This window comes from Saccopteryx leptura, chromosome 4 (assembly GCF_036850995.1).
Source record: "Saccopteryx leptura isolate mSacLep1 chromosome 4, mSacLep1_pri_phased_curated, whole genome shotgun sequence".
Taxonomy (NCBI): Eukaryota; Metazoa; Chordata; class Mammalia; order Chiroptera; family Emballonuridae; genus Saccopteryx; species Saccopteryx leptura.
In genome coordinates this window covers 116,079,305-116,103,039 of record NC_089506.1, presented here as the reverse complement: position 1 = coordinate 116,103,039, position 23,735 = coordinate 116,079,305, and the positions used below count along the sequence as shown (strand labels likewise).

Below are 23,735 nucleotides of genomic sequence, written 5' to 3'. Positions count from 1 at the left end.
TGGTCAGGGCACATACAAGGATCAGCCAGTGAATGCATCAATAAGTAGAACAAGAAATCAATGTTTCTCTCTGTGTGTCCTCCTGCCTCTCTCTCTAAAATCAATCAATTTAAAAAAACTGAACTACTTTTAAAATATTTCCCTTGGCATTTGTTAGGCTATACTTTGTAATTAGTTTCAGCTATGTACATGGAAGAGCTTAGACTGAAATGCTGGTTATACGTATCAACTTTTTAGTTCGTATAATTTCATGTAGTGATTGTGCTACATGGAAAAAAAACTAAGTAAACTGAGATTTTTGGGAACTGTGGATGAGGGTGATTTTTTTTTCCCCTCAAGGCAGTTTTCCATATAGCACCAATTTCTTCCAAAGATATCAGTTTTCTCCCACCCTTGATTTTTTATTCTCCCAGTATTTTTTTCTTTTGTCCTTCTATACATTTTCCCTTCAAAATGTCCATAAAATGCATCCCCTCTGGCCTTTCCCAGAATCCCAGATACTCTCGTCCAGACACTGACCCCATGGCTGGATGGTAGCAGTGGTTTTCTCATTGATTCCCTCCCTCTTCTCCCTTTCAACTTTTTTCCTCCACCCACTTCTCCTTTATAGCCTGTAGGTTTCTCTTCTTAATGAACATTACCCATGTCACATTCTGCTCACTTTCCAATTCAACTTCAAGTTCCTGAAAGCCTGTGAGGGGCAGTGATTAAACATCAGGGTTTGGAGTCAGGACGACTAGAGTTAGAATTACAAATCAGATCCTTGGGGACATTTTGTTAAGCATTTCAGGTTCCTCAGCTGTTAAATGTGATAATAATTCTCATCCCCCAAGATGTTGAGAGGGGTGAAGTGAGGGGAGGTAAGAGGACTCAGGCCCAGAAAGGGGAGTTTCTCAGCACAAGACAGCTGTTACCTTCGCCACTAAACCAAGATGCTCAAATGCTCCTTCCTGTGCTGCATTCACACTGTGTTTCTCGGATGTTGTCCTTCCTTGTGACATTTTCTTTATCCAATGAGTTTGACAGTTTTCCTAGGAAGACTTTCCATATTCAAAATCTGACAGAACTCTGCACAACACAGGTATCAGGCAGCCCATGTAATGGTGCCAGCATCTCAGGGCCAGGTCACTGGCCAAAACACAGCCCGCACTCTGTTCACGAAGCCAGCACCCAGAAAGTGTGCGCACTGCGACTAGGGACAGCATTCTCTGGCTACCAGGGCACTCGGTCTTTACTCAAGGTATAGCTGAAATTGCGCCTCAGTGAAGACCTCCCTGCCATCTGCCCTGTGCCTGAACCCCTAAGTGACACAAGAAGTTGCATGAGAATTGTTGGTGTGTGTCTCAGTCAGACCTAGCGTGCTGCGGGCCAGTGCCTGTGCACATATGGTCCTCAGGAAAGTGTTCAGTAACAGTTATGGAATGAAGGCTGTCTCTTGAGGGAAAGTACAAGGGGGCAGCAGAAAAGACACACAGGACAGTGCTGCAGAAGAAAAGCAGGAATAAGACTAGAAGTGGGAAGGGTGCATAGGCCACCATTCCTTGTTATGGCTCAGAATGGAACCATTAAATGCTAGACTGAACAGAAGGCACAACAGATGTACAAAACAGAATTCCTGTATCTGTGGGTTACTACAGACTGTTACAAGCTTGTCCTATGCTGCACACACAAGTGAAAAAGAACCAGCCCTCTCATAGGTACGGAAGCTGTTTTATAGGCTGCAGGAATGCGTGCTGCACCAAGAGCTCATATTTCAGAAAGCAGGAGCTTAGTGTCATCAAAATTTTACTGGTGTCTGACCTGTGGTGGCTCAGTGGATAAAGTGTCAATCTGGAAAGCTGAGGTCGCTGGTTCGAAACCCTGGGCTTGCCCAGTCAAGGCACATATGGGAGTTGATGTTTCCTGCTCTCTGCTTGTGTCTTCTTTCTTTCTTTCTCTCTTTCTCTCTCTCTCTCTCTCTTCCCTCTCTCAAATGAATAAATAAAATCTTTAAAAAAAAAGCTGAGGTTGCTGATTCGAAAGCCTGGGCTTACCCGGTCAAGGCACATATAGGAGTTGATGCTTCCTGCTCCCCGCTTGTGTCTTCTTTCTTTCTCTCTCTCAAATGAATAAATAAAATCTTTAAAAAAAAATTTTACTGGAGGTCCCACCAAGTCACAACCTGTGACTAATTATCACCCCTCATATGATTCCTGTTATGTATGTAGTCTTTTAGTGGAAGTTCTAACAAGCAGTAGGATAGCAGGCAATCAAGGAATCAAGAGGAAGGAAAACAAAGTAAAGCATCTGGATTTCCTGTTACAAGGGTAGTCAGCTTCCAAAACATGGGACATCAGCACTGACCTTTCTTCCCCAGAGAGGGCATGTTCTTCTTAGAACTCACCAGATCCGATCATTCTTGGGTCTACAATGGACTGATTTTCTACAGTAGATTTGAGAAATAAATGATAGCAATGGTGTGAAAGGCTAACTTTTAGGTGCCAAAATCTCTTGGTAAGTAAAAAGAATGTACAGAAAAATCAGACTGGCCCTGGCTGGTTGGCTCAGTTGTAGTGTCAGCCTGGCATGTGGATGTTGTAGGTTTGATTCCCGGTCAGGGCACACAGGAGAAGCGCCCATCTGCTTCTCCACCCCTCCCCCTCTCACTTTTCTCCTGCAGCCATGGCTCCATTGGAGTGAGTTGGCCCTAGGAACTGAGGATGGCTTGCTCCATGCCCTCTGCCTTAGGCACTAAGAAGAGCTCAGTTGCTGAACAATGGAACAATGCCCCAGATGTGCAGAACATTGCCCTCTAATGGGCTTGCCAGGTGGATCCCCATAGGGGCACATGTTGAAGTCTGTCTCTCTGCCTCTCCCCCTCTCACTGAATAAAAAAATATATATTAAAAAAAGAAAAAGCCAACTGCACATTCAAAATCTGTAAGTCCAAGTCTTGCCAAAAGCCAGAATTCTATAACTTAAAAGACTCGGTGCCAGGAGCCAAGCCAGCCGGGCAGAGGTTGTATAGTCCTTGTCCACACTGTGTCCCTAGCACATAAGAGAAGGAAACTAAGGTCGTGTCTGGGTCATTTCTTTTCTTAATAATGTTTTTTTTTTTTTCTAAAGTGAGTCACTTTTAAGTGGCTGTCAATTGTGAGGATCTAATTAGTTTACCAGCAATAAAATACGTTCAGCACCCTCTGGAGCTTTAAGAAGTCCAAGTGCTTCCTGGTATTTCACACTCAGAGCAGTCGCACATTAACATCTAGCCTGGAACAGGGTAAGCGGGCCAGGTGTGTAGAAAGATGATTTTATCACCTCGAGTTTAAGGTTCTTCTACGAATGCTGTTTTACACAAGGTCACTGCTCAACTACAACAGTATAATGCAAAAATGGTAACTGCCATAGGGAGACGATGCAGGGGGTACCAGGGCCTTTTGGAGGACTGATTTTTCCATGCACAGAAGCAAACTGAAGACTGTCCTATGGGACTTTATCCACTTTCCCCTCTGCAGTGAATGCCTTTTTTATGAAGAGCTCCTGGCTGGGGAATCAAAGGTCGTCAGCAGGTTGGTGGCATTTACTAAGAGCAATTTGAAGTAGGTTCTCAGGAGTCCACAGCAACCTCAAAAGGCAAGCTACCTAGGGGGTATAGCCAGGCCTTGAGGCAAGGTTTTACATGAAGCGTTGCTCAGTATCCATAAGGTTGTATCTCTATTAGATTAGATAATATTATACCCTAACGGCTGTTAGGCCAATAAATACACGCAAGGAAATGACAATCCACGTAATTTTATGGCTAGTTTTAACTATCACTCACCAACTCAGAGATTAGATTGTCGTCTGCCTACGCCGGTGCCGGTGCAAACCAGCTGCTCTGGCGCTGTCCGTGGGCGAAACGATGACTCCCAAAAGCTAATAAGAAACAAACGGCAAGTAACTGTAAGTAGCAGGGGTAGAGGGCGGGGGAAGGGGTTCAGACCCATCTGTTGGTCTTATTCTGGGAACAAGCGTTCTTGGTCTGAGGCTCCAGGTAGAAAGCAGTGGGTGGAGTGGCGGGAGACGTGAGGGGACCCCCGCTGGCCGAGTCCCGCGCTGCGGTCCCGGCAGGGGGCTTGGTCTCGGACAGAAGCAGCTCGCGGTGCCGCCAGGAGACTGAGAAGACCGCGGAGCCGGGGGCCGCGGGTCCCGCGCACGTGGCTGCAGGGCGAGCGGGCGGCGCTCCCCGGCGCGGGCTCCCCCTGGCGCGGGTTCCCGGAGCGGCGGTGGCGGGCGGGGCGGCCCGAAGCAGGCTGCTGGCCGCTCTCCAGCCCGGCGCACTAATACGGGCGAGGAGGCTCCACGGCTCCAGTCTGACTGACGCCGGCTGGGCCGCCGCTGCCGCCTTCTCGGTTCCCCCCGCCGCCGGGCACTGCAGCCGCGGGGCGCGCGCAGCAGCAGGGAGTGCGCGGCGGGGAGCGGGGGCGGGAGCGGCCGGACGCGGCGTGGGGGAGGGCGGAGTGCCGTCGCGGGGACAGGTAAGAGGTGTTCTGCCCGGCGCAGACCGGCGAGTGCGTGCAGGGCTCAGTTTCCCTACCAAGGGGGAAGTGCTAGCGGCTGCTGGTGTGTGCGGCTGGGCTCTTTGTAGTCTCCGTCCCCGCTTTTCTTGGCGGAGAGGGTGGGTTGGGTAGTGGCGGGCGAGGAGCTGCAAGGCGCAGCTCCGAGGGTGGTGGCCGCGCGCCGGGCTGCTGGCCCCCGGGACCTGTTGGAGGATGCTGGCCCCACGGCGGGAGCGTGGGCGCGGGGCGTGCGGGCCGGGGCCTGGGCGTGAGTAGGGGTGCGTGCTCGCTCCCCACCTCCTGGGCCGCCCCGCGCGGGGCTGCGCACCCACGACTCGGAGCCGAGGAACCCTTTAGCTCTGGCCGGAGTGGGGATGGGGGAGGTCCGCGGAGAGACAGACGTGGAGAAGCTCTGGTGACTCGGCTGGCCTCCCTGGCTCCGGTCTCCCAGCTTTTATCCTTGCTCACCTTTCAGGCGCGCGGAGGGGGGGACGTGAAAGTTGGGAATGCTACCGGAGTGGCTCTGGGCTCGCGCCTGGGCTGCGCGGGGAGCTGGGATGTTTGTCCTCCCTGCGCCCGCCGCCTGGTGCCAGCTCTCTCCGGAGGGGAGGGGGCGAGGTGGGGGATAGATGGAGGAGACTGAGTGACGCCGGCATTATGATCGGAAGGAGGGGCGCGGGGAAAACATTTTTATGGAAGGCTGATCGCTGACAAGTCTTCCAGGTATCGCTCCTCCTTCCTCCCATCCGCGATGGTGGTCATTTGAAATGATAGTTTAGAAATACTCTTGTTGACATGTTTCCGGGCTAGAACTGTTGGTACCCCCTAATAAATAACTTACAAATGATGTCAGTCTAGTTTGGGAATAAACTTGCATGTAAATTCTTTTACCCAGTAATACACAGTCACCTGTACACACCCTCAGGACACAGGATTGCTTTTAATGAATCTGGTTTACAAGTACCGATTCGGTGTCCTGCCTGACTTACCAGGTGATCTTTTAGAAGTGTGGTTTAGTCGTAAAGAGGATAATAATAATAATGCTCCCTCCTTAGCCATTACCAAGCATTTGGGGCGTCCTTCTGGGTGAGTGAAATGGTAATACCACAGGCTTATCTTCTCTCTTAAGATGCCTGTCCCTGCCAGGGAATGCCATTGGATGTTTACATTTTAAAAATAGTGATCTATATTTAAAAGGGAAGTAAAAGTTAAAACCCAGACATTCTCCTAACTGCAAGTAGACAATTCAATAAGTAAGTTTCCCCTGTGCTTGTAGGAAACCATAAACAAGATTTTGGACCACTTTCAAGTTTGTGGTTATCCAGGAAGGACGCTGCAGATAAGGAAGTGATGTAATAGTTTATAAATAAGGAGCATTTTAAATATAATATGACAGAAGTTTCAAATAATAAAAATAACTTTTAGTGATAATAATTGCCTTCATTGATGGCAACTGAACTGTTTCTAGCAGACAAACTTGGGTCGCAGTCTGTTCTGACACAACCGACGTATTTTTGTGCTTGACTGGCTGTCTTTGTCAGAAGTGTTTTGTGCTTCAGCTCCCTGGTTTCCAGCTATGTTTAAGAGCATGCCAATATAGCCATAATCTGAGCAGACTCATTTTTCTTCAGCACTGTGTTTACTAAAAATCAATGTTATAAACAAATTTGAGGTTGCGCCCTAAGTATTTATAGTTCTCACAACGTTGTCATCAATACTTAAGAGTCAGCATAAACTATTTGACTTTTCTTAAAATCTTTTTCTTTTATTTTTACATCCCCAGTTAATGAGTAGTCAGAAATAATTCAGATGTCAACTATTGCATCTCTGATATCCTAAGGAAAGGAAATTATAATGAAGAGTTTTGTTTTTTAATGAAACATTGCCAATGCTATCTATAAGTAATAAACAACTGATAATCTTGGATAACTGCTGTCTGTTGGAGGAGAAAAAAATATGTTAAGAAATTTTAAGTATTAAAATATTTTATTTCAGTTTTGCATATAGTTTTGATTCTGAGTAAGAAGGGTGTACATTCCTTTGCCAAGGTGGAGAGATCGTGTTTAGTAAATGGTCACTATGCATTTAGACAACTAACTAGTTTATATCCGACATTCCCTCTGCAAAAAAAATAGAACAGTAATTTCATCATATTCTACCTTAATACTGATCCAAAGAATGCATTCTGATTTAAGGGGCAGTATAGGTTATGGAAAATAATTTTTTTTAATTTGCAAAACATATTATGTTAAATCATAAAGAAACTTAGTGCAGAATCTCTGTGTATTGCTTGTGTAACATCTAGAAAGAAATTCAGAAACAGGGCAGTGTCCAGAATAAAACAGTAAATATAGCAGCATTTCAAAAGCATGAATCTCTTCTAATGGTTGTAATTCTAGTCTGTTGGATTTATATTTACTTGGTTACTGTTGCTATTAAGTTCAAAAATTATTCTAACTCAAAACAAAAGCAAACAGTACATTTATAAGACCTTTAAACAGTATGAGCACATTAGTGATTTTTTTTCTGTTAACTTCTTGAATGTCCACGTCATGAGTAGGGACTTAAACAGCAAACAAAACCCCAAATATCACTTGAAAATAAACTAACCTTTTAAAATAAGTATTCCTATAATTATGTCTGTTAAGAAACAGGTACTAACTAAAGTTGTTGAGATTTCAAGAGAGTTACTGGCATTAGGAGCCAGTGTACATGAGAGCTGGGTGTTAACCTTGGAGCTGGAATGCATCCTGCCCCTTCCACCTGAACCTTCCTGAGCCGCACATGCTGCTGTCCTTTGCTCTCAGCCTCAGGCCAAGCATCTTCCCCATTGTTTATGGCCCTGCCTAGATGCTGTCTTCACAGACCTTTTGTCTGATGACCCTGTTCACAGGTATGTCCTCCTTTGAGCTGTGGTGGCTCTTTGCATTTTCCATTCTCGCCATATCTTGTCCTGTAATAAGTTGCTTATATGCTGATGTGTTCCTTCTCCACAGGTGATCCTTTCAAAAATCTGTGAAGGAAGGGACCATGTTTCATCTTATCTGTTCATTCCCTTAATGCCGGCCACAGTGCCCTGCATAGTTCTCAGCCAATAAGTGGTAATTAAATAACACATCTTTCATTGAACCATGGTCTCCTCTGAAATAAAATCTGTAAAAGGTTCACCCACATACAGTAGGTCTTAACGGTTCATCTCAAAGAAACCAGTGTTGAACTTGAGCTGAGGACTTTTTCAGAGGCCGTGGAGAGCTGGTCCTGAAACGCTCCTGCCCAGTGGAGCCTCCCTCTCCCAAGCACTACGCAGTCAGGAGTGCTTGTACGAGACTCTTATTGCATTAACAGTTTTCCATGTCAGACTCACTAAACACACAATGGAAACCAGTTAGCAACAAACAAACAACCCCCCCCCAAATAGATTTTAATATGATATGGTTACAGCAGTGAAACTCGAATATGAGTCCACAGAAAATTGCTAATAGGATATGCTGACCCTCTCCTCCCCACCAGTAGCTGCATAAAAGTTGATACTGTTTTTAGTGTATATGTTTCAAACTATGCTTACAGAGAAAAAGCAGACTGTTCCTGAGATGAGCTGTTCTGGTCAGGTTTGCTATATTGAGGGTCTTTTTATCAGCCTTGTCACAAAGCTGAATCTCCCTGTGTGCCTTGACCACTATACAATACTAAATCACACTTTAAAATGCATCATACTCTGTTAAGTGATTCAGAATCAATAGTTTTAATTTAATGTAAAAATATAATTTATTTTGTTATAAATATCATTCTTAATATAGTATATTTGATTTTGCAATTTTTTGTTGTTTTTTTTAAGCGAGAAAGAGACAGGAAGGGAGAGAGATGAGAAGCATCAACTCATAGTTGTTCGTTGATTGCTTTCTCATATGTGCCTTGATGGGGGGGGAGGTCCAGCCAAGCCAGTGACCCCTTGCTCAAACCAGCGGCCGTGGGTCATGTCTGTGATCCCGTGCTCAAGCCAGTGACCCCTTGCTCAAACCAGCCACCATGGGTCATGTCTGTGATCCCATGCTCAAGCCAGTGACCCCTTGCTCAAACCAGCGACCATGGGTCATATCTATGATCCCATCCTCAAGCCAGTGACCCCTTGCTCAAACCAGTGACCGTGGGTCATGTCTGTGATCCCATGCTCAAGCCAGTGACCCCTTGCTCAAACCAGCGACCATGGGTCATGTCTATGATCCCATGCTCAAGCCAGTGACCCCTTGCTCAAACCAGCCACCATGGGTCATGTCTATGATCCCATGCTCAAGCCAGCAACCCCACAGTCAAGCTGGTGAACCTGCACTCAAGCCGAATGAGCCTTTGCTCAAACCAGCGACCGTGGGTCATGTCTGTGATCCCATGCTCAAGCCACAGGAGCCTGTGCTCAAGCTGGTGACCTCAGTTTTGAGTCTGGTTCCTCAGCATCCCAGGCTGACTGACCTCCTATCCACTGTGCCACCACCTGGTCAGGTTGATTATGCAGTTTTATTAATTGAGAAGTCTAATCAACTGGGAACCAATCTTCTAAAGAATCAGAAATTGGCACAAAATTTAAATTTAAAACTTAACATTAAATGCATAAATATTAAGAAACAAATTATAAATGTGAATGTCCGGAGCTGCTATATCACTTTGAAGTCATAAACTGAAAATATTTTGGTTCTTCCTCTTTAGTCCTGAATGATATTTAATTCAAAGACACAAATTTTAACCTGTAAAATAAATAAATGTAAAAGAGACCTACAAAGTTCTGTTTTTTTCTATAAAGACAATTTTGGTTTTCTTTTTTGGGGGAAAATTCTAAACATTAAAATCTCTCTTTTTGGTATTGTGATTAGGTGATATCACCAGTAGGGATTATTTTATGTATGAATTTCCCCTTGCAGAAATTTAATATTTCCTTTCCTCGTTTTTCAAATTTTTCTTCGAGGAACTATACATAGGGAATGTGTGTTACTCAGTCACAAAATGGGTTTCTTGCTCTGGTCATGAAAGGCAGTCTCTGATTTACAAACACTTGGATTCTGAGGGATGACCATTCATTCCAGAACTACAGTGCCCAGTTTTCTACCCCTGGACAGAGTCTGTGAAGTGTGCCTCTGCGTTTGGAGACACCCAGGCAGATGTGTTTACAACATTGGGGATTCGTTCTGAAAAAATGTAGGGAAGGTTTGGAAGTGTGGTGGTTGAACACGGTGAGGTCAGCAGCTTGAACTGGCTGGCGCTGAGCGCACATCCCGGCAGTGCCTGCCCTGTGCCTTCCAAACCGGCTTCCGCCCTGGGGGTCTTCTTCCGCAGACTGACAGTTTTCACTCTTAACCTGTTAAACTGCGTGGAAGCTGATCATATATAGATTTGCTTTGGTGTGTGTGCTTTTTTATAAGAGTACTGACTATATATTTGATGGGATTTTTTGTTTGCTTTTGGCTGGTTCAAAAATCTTTTAAATTTTTTTATTGAATTTATTGGGAGAACATTGGTTAATACAATTATATAGGTCTCAGATGCCCAGTTCTGTGCTGTATCATCTGTATATTGTACTGTGTGTGCATGCCCCCCAGTCAAGTCTCCCCATCACCGCGTGTCCCCCTTGACCCTCTGCTACCCCCCCTTCCCCTCTGGTCATCACTCACTGTACTGTTGTCAGGGTTAGTTTTTTTCCTTTTGCTTAATCCCTTCACCTTTCTCAGCAAACCCCTCACCCCAGTTTCTCTGACAGCTGTCAATTTTTGCTCTGTCTCTATAAATCTGGTTCTATTCATTTTGTGCATTAGATTTCATATATTTATATAAGTGAGATCATATGGTATTTGTCTTTCTCTGACTGGCTTATTTCACTTCGCATAATCGTCTCCAGGTCCACCAATGCTGTCACAAAAGGTAAGATTTCTTTCATCTAGCCGAGTAGTATTCCATTGTATAATGTATAAAACCACTCATCTACTGACAGACAGTTGGACTGTTTCCAGATCTTGGCTCTTGTAAATAACACTACAGTGAACATCGGGGTGGGGGCATGTATTATTTCAAATTAGTGCCCTGGCCGGTTGGCTCAGCGGTAGAGCGTCGGCCTAGCGTGCGGAGGACCCGGGTTCGATTCCCGGCCAGGGCACACAGGAGAAGCGCCCATTTGCTTCTCCACCCCTCCGCCGCGCTTTCCTCTCTGTCTCTCTCTTCCCCTCCCGCAGCCAAGGCTCCATTGGAGCAAAAATGGCCCGGGCGCTGGGGATGGCTCTGTGGCCTCTGCCTCAGGCGCTAGAGTGGCTCTGGTCGCAACATGGCGACGCCCAGGATGGGCAGAGCATCGCCCCCTGGTGGGCAGAGCAGCGCCCCTGGTGGGCGTGCCGGGTGGATCCCGGTCGGGCGCATGCGGGAGTCTGTCAGACTGTCTCTCCCTGTTTCCAGCTTCAGAAAAATGACAAAAAAAAAAAAAAAATTAGTGTTTTGGGTTTCTTTGGGTATATCCCCAGAAGTGGAATCGCTGGGTCATAAGGCAGTTTATTTTCAGGTTTTTTTATTTGTTTTTATAAAATGCAATAATTGTAAAAGGGGTAGCTAGGAGATAGACCTGGAAGTGTCAATTGGGGCAGTTTATTGAAAGCCTGCAAGGATTTTGTCCCAAGTGCCTGTGAGCTGTGGAAGGTTTAGAGTTGATTCACACATATTTTTTTTTAAAGATTTTATTTATTCATTATTGAGAGGGGGGAGAGAGAAAGAGAGAGAGAGAGAGAAGGGGGGAGGAGCAGGAAGCATCAACTCCCGTATGTGCCTTGACCAGGCAAGCCCAGGGCTTTGAACCAGCGACCTCAACGTTTCCAGGTTGACACTTGATCCACTGCGCCACCACAGGTCAGGCGATTCACAGATATTTTTTTAAGGAGAGTTTGATGGATGGGAGAGTTCCATTAAGTGCTGGAAGCTGCTTTCTGAATTCATATGTCTAAACTGAACTGATTTGGTAGTAATGCGTTTCAGGAAACAGCTCAGAAAAGGACTCGGATTCCATCATTTTTCCATCTCATGGTAGAATATTTCACAGCTATTCTTCACACTGCTTATAAATCCATTTCTTTATATAGGAAAGCACTAGAGGAAGGAGGAAGAGTAGATGGGCAGGTGAAAAAAAATGTTTGTGCATTCTGGCAGTTGTGAGGATTCAAGGCACCTAAACTTGGATGGGGCGGGGATAGGGCACAGGGTGTGGGCTTGGGGGGATGCTGCAAAAAGCGGGTGGGCCCGTGCCAAAAGTAGACATCACATGTCTTTAGGCTGGGGTTAGCAGTATTAGAGCCACCTGTTAGGGTTAAGAGGGTGTCAGTGGGCTGGCCAGGGAATACATCAGCACTCAGAACATTGTTTCTGTAGGAAAATAAATTCCAGTTTCCAGATGACAGTGCAGACGTGTGCCCAACGTGTTCATAAAGGACTGACAGTATTAATGATATGAGTGATTATTATTAATGATATGAGTGATTACTAACAGTCTGTGAATGTGGAAGATGATAAAATGTGTTATGCTAAAAAGATTTTAGGCCTCATTTTTTTCTTTCCCTTGTTGATGCGTTTACATCATTCCCTTTTTCTAGTAAAATTTAATTTTTTTTTTTAGGGGCAGAAGTTGGATCAGTTGCTTGTCAAAGACAAGCCATTGTATACACATAAATGCTTCTCTGGGGTGAATTGGTTAATCGGGTGTTAGCTGTGTTTGCACACAACAGCAAGTTGCTGCTGAAGTGTTCTTTCATGGGAGGGACACCTCCCTTCTATTGTCATTTGCTGGGGACTGAAAAGCCAACAGGGTTTTTGCAGTTTAGATTTTTGGGGGACAGAGGTGTGGGGAACTGGCTGTAAGCTGACAGTCTGCGCAACCCCCACCTCACTAGTTCTGTGAAGTTGCTACAGGCTGTTAAGCTGAGGTGCTGGATTGTTTATACTCACCCTACCCTCCATGTCCCCGGGAAAGACTGGAGGCAACTTTTTTCTGTCTTTTGTTTTGTGTAAAGTTAAGATGTTTTGTGTGGTGGGGGTTTTCTGCACTTGGTAGAATTCTTGGGTTGCCTTGGAAATGTGATCAGAGATCTGATTTGCTAATGGCCCACTTTGCCCTATAAATACAGCAAGAAGCCAGCGTGGAGTGCGCTCTGTTCTTGCCATCCGCTTTGCAGAGCCCTCCCAACCCCATCCTTTTATTTCTTTAAGCCTATTTTCTTAATTTTGCGCTGTTCCCACTCAGGACCTGGACTTAACTAGCTGAGCTGGTTTGCGACAGTCATTGACCTAAATTTATTGCAAATTTGCATTTTTAGTTATTTTCAAATGATTGCATTGATTATGTTTTGGGTTGGGGGGGGGGTTGGGATGAAGTAATTGCTCTAGAAAGTGGGACTTACCAGTTTTGGGGGCTTATATTTACTGTATTTATTCTGTTCTTGTTGTCCCTGCACTGCCTATGAGGCCTGAAACCAGGCCCTTGGAATGACAGCATAATAAAGTCACATAAAAAAATAAAATCTGGGTATCCAGGATATCATAGCCTGATTAGAGAGATCAGAAAAGCAGCTAGCAAAGTGTTTACCTAATAGTAAGGTTCTTTATGCAAAATAAAATGTTATCTATATTGGATTTTTTTATATATAAAGTCTACCGGAAAGTTTTGTTCGTTTTTGGACGACTCGATCATCCAAATTCTTCTGACTTAATTCACGTGGCACCCATCTTGAATATTTCCACACCAATCCTATCTTCCGAATATGGTCTGAAATGGTTTGCTGAGCTGAATTAAGCCTTTCTGCGATCTCCGATGTTGTCAGAAAAGGATCTTGTTCCAACATGGTCTTAACAACATCATCATCGATCAAAGATGGTTGCCCAGAACATGGCTTATTAGAAAGGTTGAAATCACCTGTTTCGAATTTTTCAAACCATCTTCTGCATGTCCTATCAGAAACTGTACCTTCACCAAACACTTTCAATAAATTTCTACATGCTTCTGTAGCATTTCTTCCTTGTTGAAATTCGTAAAAATTACAGTGGCGTAAATGAACTTTATCAGTAGCCATGGGTACACTATCGCTTCACACATAAGTGAATCAACTTTGTTTTAGTTCATTTGCTACATGTCAGTATGTATACATTAAGTGATAAAAAGAGAGAGGCACACATGTGCCAAATAAACATGTGCTTACGTGTCGAAACTTGTGATAGAAACGGACAGAAATTTCCGGTAGACCTTATATTTTCTGGTTAGAATTCCATTTTTACTGTGTGTGTGAATTTTGAGTCAGTCTTACAAAGACAGTTAAAATGGCCTCATTTGGGGTATGAGACTCTAAATAGAGATGAAGTAAAGGGCAGAATGGAAAGAAATTCTTGTAGTGGGTCCTTGTGAGAACTTGGGGATGCTGCAGCCTAGACTTGCACTACTGTATCTGTCGGAAGGAAGAGCCTTTATTCTCTGATCTTCCCTTTTATTCTTCACTGGGTCAAGAGTGGTTTGCAAGTTCCCTCCTATAGGAAACCTCTCTCCTAACCTTTATTTGTTTATTTTTTTTTTAGGTGAGAGGAGGGGAGATTATGAAGCAGACTCCCGCATGTGCTCCGACCGGGATGCACCCAGCAACCCCATCTGGGGCCAGTGCTCAAGTACTGAGCTATTTTTAGCACCTGAAGCTAACATGCTTAAACTAATTGAGCTGTGCAAGGGAAAGAGGGAGAGAAGCAGTCAGTATCTTCTCATGTGTGCCCTGACCAGGAGTAGAACCCAGGATTTCCATATGCCTGACCAACGCTCTATCCACTGAGCAAACTGGCCAGGGCCTCCACCAGCCTGTTAACAGCAGTTATAATAATGCACCTATTACCTGTCTGATAACTATTATTTAGAGTTCTGCCTCCCCTGTAAACTGTAATATTGCAGAGAGAAGGGAACATGTCTCATCTTGAAGAACCGGGCACCTACCATGTCTGGCTCATCATTAACACTTGGTGAATTTAGTTTCTTCCTTCAACTACCCCTTTTCCACTTCTCTAAGATAGATTGGTGTTTTCTAGGGTAAGGTAGAAGGAGGAATAAGGCATTTGGATTTTAATCTGTAGGCACAGAGAACTGTTACATTTTAACCTGTGGTCAAACAGAAATTTTAAAGAATTTGAACAGGAGAATCATATATCAGAGGGGAATGTGAAGGAGAGTGACCGGAGCAGAGCCCTCAGAATGGCTACACTCATACCAGGCGGAGCCAGTGAACTGGTAGTTGACACACCATCCCCACTGTTTCATATGCTTGTCAGTTAAAAGATCTGAGCTTCCCCAGACAGCAGTCCCTAACACAGTTTGTCAGCAACTCCTCCCCATCAGTGTAGAACCTCTACCCCTCAGGCAGCCTTTGGGAACTCAACCTTCCATAACACACCTGCACCAAAAACTTTAAACATTGCCTACACGCCATTAAAAAAAAATTTATAATATTATTTATAGGCCCTGGCCGGTTGGCTCAGTGGTAGAGCATTGGCCCAGTGTGTGGAAGCCCCGGGTTTGATTCCCTGCCAGGGCACACAGGAGAAGCGCCCATCTGCTTCTCCACCCCTCCCCTTTTTCACCCCTCCCCTTCTCCTTTCTATCTCTCTCTTCCCCTCCCGCAGCCAAGGCTCCATTGGAGCAAAGTTGGACCGGGCACTGAGGATGGCTCTATGGCCTCTGCCTCAGGCGCTAAAATGGCTCTGGTTGCAATGGAGCAACAGCCCAGATGGGCAGAGCATCGCCCCCTGGTGGGCATGCCAGGTGGATCCTGGTTGGGCACATGCAGGAGTCTGCCTCTCTGCCTCCCTGCTTCTCACTTCAGAAAAATACAGAAAAAAAAGTCATTTATAGCTGTTTAACACTTTGCAGGTATTCAGGCACATTGTTGGTGTTCTCTGTAACATCCCCTTAAGTAGAAAGATGATTCAATGCACAGGAAGGAGGGAATGCATTATATGATCCTGCCTTTCAAAGGAATTTATTGTATCACATTAGCAAAGCAGTGGGCTTCAGGTCAGAAGTTAGACTGATTACCTAGGGCTTAATAATGCAGTCAGTGATGTTATTGATAAAACTGGATTTTATCTTCATCCATGCTGTATATATCTTGCACGGCCTGTGGCCTTCCAAAGGAGGTGGCATCTCTATGGGAAACAGATGACAAACATAAAGAGTCAGTGTACTGCGAAGGGGTACCTTGAGTCCTGTGGGAGTCCAGGGGAGCTGTGGACATCTGGTGAACGGTGCTGCCTGGGGGCTGCAGGGGGGATTCCCAGGGTGCAGCTGCACCGTGGCCGTATTGGGAGACGGGGGTGCGATGACGGGCGAAGGCGGAGCGTGATGAGGCTGAGAATGGAGACAAGCAGGGGAGGCCAGACTGAAGAGCCTGGTTTGAAATTAATGTTGAAAGCATTAAATCACACTCCCCCATGAATGTACTCCCCCATGAGTTTCTTTTTCATGCAAAATACATAAACATGTGCTTATAAGTAGAAATTTGGAGGAAAACATTTTAAAGCACTTTTCACCGTAGCCCCTGGGAATTGTTGCTGGCCCGTTTGGTTGCAGCCTCAACAAGGTGTGTCACTCAGGAGCGTGACAGGATCAGCTCTGGACTTGCAGTGACATCCCCCGAGGGGCCCAACTAGGAGGATGCTTTCTGGGGAGGAGGCTGGTGACAAGGGGGCCACAACACAGTAGAATGTGAGCAGAAAAACAATCATTTTCCTGCCACTTTTCTAAGTGCTTCTGACTGGACTAATAATCGAATTAGCATGAGGCAGGTGAACAGGAGTAAATGTCTAAGATATTACATAGGCACATACGGAGGTGCCATAAGCTGGGAGACCCAAGGACACGTTGGGGCAGGGAAGGTTACATGCCATTCTGGACTAAGGATAGAAGGGAGGGAGTCAAGCTTCAGTGGGAAAGTGGGCGGTTCACAGGTAGGTGAGAAGGAGCAAAGATAAATTCTTGCTGGCAACCAGAGACGGTGGGACAAGGCCAGCTCTCGGAATCGCCTGGGTCCTCCCTGTCTGCCGCACTTAATTCAGAGACGCTGGGGTAAATATGCTAAGATGAGTAGCCCCTTTCTCTTAAGCAGGTTTTCCTTTATGAATCCATTCAGGCAGGTAAAGGGAGAAGGTCAGGAGTTTTTTTTCTTAAGTCTTTTGTTTCTTGATAATCAGTGTAAAATCCATATTCCAAAAGGCATGATTGGGAGCGGGCCCCCTCGGTGTAGGATGTAGATGCCTGAAGTGGAACAGATCCACCGGGGACGTCTGGGATGCGACATGGCTAAGAAACGTGTGACAGGATTTGGTGGCCTGTTAGAATGTGGGATTGAGGAAGAGGTAGGATTGAACTACGGCTTGTCCTGAGTCAGTGGTGGCAGCATGGTCTCTAGCGTGGGCATGTGCTTAGAGTGTGATGCTGCAAGCAAATGGGGAATGAGAGCTAATAGGTTCCATTTCTTTCTGTCTCTCTTTTTTTAAATTAGTAAACTTCATATATGTTTTTAGAGCAGTGTTAGATTCACAACAAATACTGAGTGAAAGCTACAGAGAGTTCTGACACCTTCTACCTCCCACACATGTAGTCTCTCCCACAGTGGAGTCCTTCGCCAGATTGGTTCATTTGTCACCATGCATGGACCCACAGGGACACATCATTATCACCCCAAGTCCACAGTCACCGTCAGGGCTCACGCTTGGTGGTGCACATTCTGTCAGTTTGGACAAATGACACTTAGCAATTCCACCTGCCCTAAACGTCCCCTGTGCTCCAGGTGTGCACCCCGTCTTCTCCCTGACTCCTGGCAGAGGTGCCACTTCTACATGGGAACGTACTGCTTTTAAGAATCCGGGAGTGTGAAAGGCAGTGGTGGTCAAATTTTAATCTAATTAATTAATGAAATTATTATTTATTATTATTATTTTATCCACAGGGCCCTTTCTTCAAGTAAGCCTTATTGAGTAAGGCTGGAGGCAGAAGGGCTGCTCTGGTAGAGGGCGGTGTCCGCAGAGGCACGGTCGTGCTCTGGCTGCCCCGTGCCCAGCTCCTCCTGATGGTCTGCTGCTGTGTGAGGTGCTCTGCCGGCTCCAGAATTCTGAAGTGCTCCTTTGCAAACTGCACGGTAAGCGAGCCTGGAGCTCTGAGGATGGGCAGGTAGTTCCCAGATGCAATGACCTTGAACTTCAGTGCTTTTGAGACCTGGTACCTGTTTTTTAATTTTATTTATTTATTATTTAGTTAGTTATTTGTTTGTTTGTTTGGCTTGTTTGTTTTGGTCCCTTTCCTTGGGGTCAACCTACCAGCTTTGATTTTGCTTTTCTATCATTGTGCCCATGGTGGCATCTCCTCTTCCCTCTGCCAGTTTGCTGCTCTAGTGTATTATAAGTTGGAAATCTGGAAGCATACTCATTTCGAGTGAGTTGAGAACAGTTGTACGTAGGTCCTGCATGATCTTCTCTGTACAGACACGGAACGTTTGTTTAGGAGGCAGAGCCCTATTTTGCTTGATGCTTGTTCTTAGCTATGTTTCATACAGATGCAGTTGCCGGGAGGTCAAAGTGTGTTCAGTGAGCACCACATTTCTGTCAGGGCCAGTTATCCTTCCACCTCCCTCTTTCCATCCAATCCTGGAATTATACAGAAAGTAGGGCCTGCCCAGTGGCTCGGTGCAGCATCAGCCTGGCATATGGAGGTCCCAGTTCAATTCCCCATCAGAGCACACAAGAGAAGTAACCATCTACTTCTCCACCCCCCTCTTCCCTTTCCACAGTCAGTGGCTCAGTTGGTTCAAGCATGGCCCTGGGGGCTGAGGATAGCTCGGTTGGTCCCAGTGCATCGGCCTCAGGTGCTAAAATTAGCTTGGTACTGGAGCATTGGCCCCAGATTGGGTTGCCAGGTGGATTCCCGTCAGTGCGCATATGGGAGTCTATCTCACTGTCTCCCCTCCTCTCACCTGAAAAAAAAACAGAAAACAAAGTACGTATTATGGGCTCAGAACTTTTTACTCTACCAAACTACTGGGTGAATAGTTGTAGTTAGTGCTGATTAGGAAGGAAATGATACCATAGTTTTAATTTATAGTAAGATGCTAATATATTGAGATAATTGAGATACTGATTTGTTTGTTTTTATGTGAAATTCACCTTTTTTCTTTCTTTGCCTCTGATTACTTCTGAAATTTTTTTTTTCTTCCTCTTCCTTGGCACTTTTTATTTCTACCATGTAGATGCAGGGGGACTAAGCTGAAGTGTGCCTTTTTTTTTTTAAGATTTTATTTATTCACTTTAGAGAGAGGAGAGAGAGAGACAGAAGGGGGAGAAGAGCAGGAAGCATCAACTCCCATATGTGCCTTGACCAGGCGAGCCCAGGGTTTTGAACCAGTGACCTCAGGGTTCCAGGTTGATGCTTTATCCACTGCGCCACCACAGGTCAAACCATGTGACTTATTTTTAATAACAAAAATAATATCCTAACATCGGCTTACAGTTTTCAAACTGTTCTTGCACACACCCTCTCAGTACAAAAGGTGGTGATTAGTGTTTTAGTTCTACACACAGGTGGAAACAGGGCCGAAGTGGTTCGTAACTTGAAGATCACACGTAGCAGCGGGGCTAGTGTTCAGACTCAAGTCTTCTTCCTCCAACCCTGTGTTTTATCCATCACATCATGTAGCCTCTTGTCTGTGGAAGCACTAGTTAAGTTGTGGGCCCTTCCAAACTTGAACGGTAAAGTATCTCACTTGTGTGGTGGTGTATAGTATTTCCAAGCATGAACTGAAAGTGTGAAGAATGGAGGTTGGAAATGCTAGAAACCGAGGTTGTAATCTTCCCAAAGTAGTGTTGACATTTCCTTATAACAGCTGTATGAGTTGCTTATCCTTAAAATGTTTAGCCATCCTGTTACTATTCAGAGTAATACATGGAAAAAATATATAGCATTCTAAGTCTGCCTTAAATGAGACCCAGACAATGAGGCATCTTCTATAGGTTCCCTCTTTGCTGCTCTAATGATTCTACTTCACTGTATTTAGCATAAATGAAATATCAAGCAGGCAATGAATGGCAACTCCATCCCCAAAAGAAATGGTACACAGTGGCAATAAAAATCTATCTCTTCTCTTTATTTTAAAAGATAATTCTAGATCCCCACTGAAACTGAAGAAGGGAAGTCTAATCAACATTTGCATTCTAGCTGAAAAATCAAACTATGTGAGTGGCCAAGGAACTCACTTAAATCAAGGATTTAAGTGAACAGAGATCAAGACTCCCCAGTGGCTTATTAAGTACAAATTCTGGTGACATCATCTTACTTTAGACTTTATATCATAAGCACAGGCTGCCTAGTCTAAGTCTTGGTTTGGGCAAAATGTTATCACTTTTGTTCAGGACCTTTTGTTTTATGTAGTATTCAGTATTAACATAAAAAAATCAAATTGTTGTTACAAGAGTTCTATTTTAAAGTAAGACTGTGTATGCTTTCTGCACTGTGAGGATTTTGATAAATTTGTGGACTTTTTATCAAATGAGACACAAGCAATCCCTATATTACTTCCTCTGGGCCACAGTGTACTCAAATCGAGGAATGATGGTAAATAGTATATTTTAAAATGAACTTCAGATATTCTTGTACTTGGTTGTGTATAACAAGGTAAATTTGTTGAACCCAATAATATTTTTATGCAGTAGATTCAATTGTATTCGTATTTCAGGGCTGGGGGGATTGTAGAGTCAATTTTATGTAAAAATGACTTTCAAATTGTATGTACATTCTAATGGGTTTGAAGTCATAGATATTCTGGAATATTCATAGGTTTTAACACAACTTTAAATATCAGATGTGTTAGAGTGTGAAAAGAAATTTATATTTGTGCTTTTTGGCTCTGGCCGTTGGCTCAATGGATACAGTGTCAACCCGGCATACGGATATCCTGGGTTCAATTCCTGATCAGGGCACACAAGAGAAGTGACCATCTGCTTCTCCCTCCCCACACCTTCTTCTCCCTTCTTTCCCTCTTCCCCTCCCACATCCAGTTGGCTCAATTGGTTCAAGCCCCAGGTGTTGGGGATAGCTTGGTTAGAGCATATCAGCCTCAGGCACTAAAAATAGCTTGGTACTCAGGCATTGGCCCCAGAGGGGGTTGACAAGTGGATCCCTGTTGGGGCATATGCGGGAGTCTGCCTCACTATCTTCCCTCCTCTCACCTAAAAAAAACCAAAATGAAACAAAAAAAAGCCCCCCAAAACATTGTGCTTTCTTTCATAAGGCTCTCAATTGTTGAATTTATGGATGTTTGTTGAATTTAAGTATTTGCTTTAATTGAAGGAGTTTTATAGTTTGCATTATAAGAATAACTGATATTAAGAAAATAAAGCTCAATATCATTGATTAATGGTATGTAAAATTGCTCTTGGTTTTGAGATAGGAAATAGATCTCATTAACAAGTAATCTTTCTAGAGATAGTTTTATATTTTCCTTTTTTCTTATTTTAGAAGCAAATGTTATTTTTAAAATATAAGACTTTCCAAAAAGAAAAAAAAAGTAAAATAGGAGACTTCTCTCCTACCCCCAAACTATCACTGTCAGAAAAAATTGATATGTTTACATTAGTCAGTATTAAGTGGAAGAAATGATTTGAAAAGCTGGCGGGAGGCCAGGGATGGTACAACGCCATGGCTGTCCTACAGTGAGTGTGGCTGTTGAAAGGAGATTAAATCAGCCATTTTCAACCCATGTGCCACAAGAAGTTTTAAAATGTGCAATACCTATTAGTCGGGGCACTGACTTCTTTTCCCTCCGGTTGTCAAATTAAAAAATGACAATGGTGGCCCTGGCTGGTTGGCTCAGTGGTAGAGCATTGGCCTGGCGTGCAGAAGTCCCGGGTTCGATTCCCGGCCAGGGCACAGGAGAGGCGCCCATCTGCTTCTCCACCCCTCCCCCTCTCCTTCCTCTCTGTCTCTCTCTTCCCTTCCCGCAGCCGAGGCTCCATTGGAGCAAAGATGGCCCGGGCGCTGGGGATGGCTCCTTGGCCTCTGCCCCAGGCGCTAGAGTGGCTCTGGTCGCAACAGAGCGATGCCCCCGAGGGGCAGAGCATCAGCCCCTGGTGGGCGTGCCGGGTGGATCCTGGTTGGGTGCATGCGGGAGTCTGTCTGACTGTCTCTCCCCGTTTCCAGCTTCAGAAAAATACAAAAAAAAAAAAAAAAAATGACAATGGTGCCTGATCTGTGGTGGCACAGTGGATAAAGCGTCGACCTGGAAACGCTGAGGTCGCCAGTTCAAAACCCTGGGCTTGCCTGGTCAAGGCACTTATGGGAGTTGATGCTTCCTGCTCCTCTCCCCTTCTTTCTCTCTCTCTAAAAATGAATAAATAAAAAATATTTTTAAAAATGGCAGTGGCCAACACAACATTTATTCTGCAAATGATCAAAATTGTACCTCTTTTCTATTGCCGATTGACAAAAAACCATATTTTGGGGTGTGCCACGGAATTTTAGTAATTAGTTTATATGCGCAGTGAAGTGGAAAAGGTTGAAAATCACTGACCTACATAACAGGGCCTGGGGCATCTTATGTTATCAGGGAGGGATTCTGATTTATTTCAAAGCCAATAGCACATTATCTTCCATCTCAAAATTAGAGGTTTTACAGGGGGAGACTTGATTTGTAAAATCCCTGAAAGGTCAAGATAAAGTAAATTATTATAACATTGGAAGGAGATATTTCTTTTTTGGTATAAAATGTACATAAAATTTACCATTTTAATCCTTTGAAGGTACATAACTTAATTGCATTAAGTACAGTCACATTGTGCACCGACAATCCCCATTCATCTCCAGAACTTTTTCATCCTCCCAAACCGGAACCCTGCACCCATTAAACAAAAACTACCCATTCCCCTTCCTGCCAGTCCCTGGTAATCTTTTTTTTTCTTAATGTTTATTTTTTATTGACTTTTTAAGAGAAAAAAGATGGGGGGGGCATGGATCTATTCTGTATGTACCCTGACCAGGAATCGAACTGGCAACTAATGTGCTTGTCCCTGGTCATCTTTATTCTACTTTCTGTTGCTCTGAGTTTGCCTATTCTAGTTACCTCATATAAGTAGAATCATGCAAAATTTGCTTTTTGTGCCTAAGTCATTTCATTATCATAATGTCCTCATTTTACCCATGTTGTAGCATAGATCAGAAATTCCTTCCTTTTAGAGGCTGAATATTCATCTGTCTGTGTGTGTGTATGTGTGTATGACATTTTGTTTGTTTTATCTGTTGGTGGACACTTAGGTTGTTCCCAGCTTTTGGCTATTGTGAATAATGGTATAAACGTTGGGGTACAGGTATCTGAGTTTTCACTTCCTTTGTGTCTACATCTAGGAGTGCAGTTACTGAGTCATATGGGGATTCTACAATTAATTTTTGTTTGTTTGTTTGTTTGTTTGTTTTTGTATTTTTTGAAGCTGGAAACGGGGAGAGACAGTCAGACTCCCGCATGCGCCCGACCGGGATCCGCCCAGCACGCCCACCAGGGGCGATGCTCTGCCCACCAGGGGGCGATGCTCTGCCCCTCCAGGGCGTCGCTCTGTCACGACCAGAGCCACTCTAGCGCCTGGGGCAGAGGCCACAGAGCCATCCCCAGTGCCCGGGCCATCCTTGCTCCAATGGAGCCTTGGCTGCGGGAGGGGAAGAGAGAGACAGAGAGGAAGGAGGGGGTGGGGGTGGAGAAGCAAATGGGCGCTTCCCCTATGTGCCCTGGCCAGGAATCGAACCCGGTTCCCCCGCACGCCAGGCCGACGCTCTACCGCTGAGCCAACCGGCCAGGGCCTCTACAATTAATTTTTGAGAAGTTGCCTAACTGAGCCATTTTCGATTCCTACCAACAGTGCAGAAAGGTTTTAATTTTTTCACATTCTTGCAAGCACTTGTGTCTGTCTTATTGATAATAGCCATTTGAATGAATGTAAAGTGGTTTTGATTTGCATTTTCCTAATGATTAAGAATGTTTGTCATTTTATTGTGTGCTTATTAGCCATTTGTATATCTTTGGAGAAATGTCTATTGAAGTCCTTTGCCTACTTTTGAATTGGGTTGTTTGTGTTTTTGTTGTTGAGTTGTAGGAGTTCTTTATATATTCTGGACGTGAATCCTTTAACAGATATATATGATTT

The 23,735-nt window shown here is 44.6% G+C and overlaps 2 protein-coding genes across 3 annotated transcripts in view; both read left to right on the top strand.

Moving 5' to 3' along the window:
• The window catches only part of ALG5 (ALG5 dolichyl-phosphate beta-glucosyltransferase), a 53,862-nt gene extending 51,022 nt beyond the window's left edge, over positions 1 to 2,840 (top strand). Inside the window, exon 9 of the mRNA XM_066381071.1 lies at positions 2,660 to 2,840. Coding sequence (XP_066237168.1) covers positions 2,660 to 2,690 — 31 coding nt within the window. The 3' untranslated portion in view covers positions 2,691 to 2,840. The remainder of the gene's footprint in view (positions 1 to 2,659) is intronic.
• A 1,596-nt stretch (positions 2,841 to 4,436) lies between these two features.
• Positions 4,437 to 23,735, top strand: part of SMAD9 (SMAD family member 9) — an 86,801-nt gene continuing 67,502 nt past the window's right edge. For both annotated transcript variants that reach the window (XM_066381069.1, XM_066381068.1), the window contains exons 1-2: positions 4,437 to 4,496; positions 17,507 to 17,695. The gene's annotated coding sequence lies outside the window, so the exon portion shown is untranslated. The remainder of the gene's footprint in view (positions 4,497 to 17,506; positions 17,696 to 23,735) is intronic.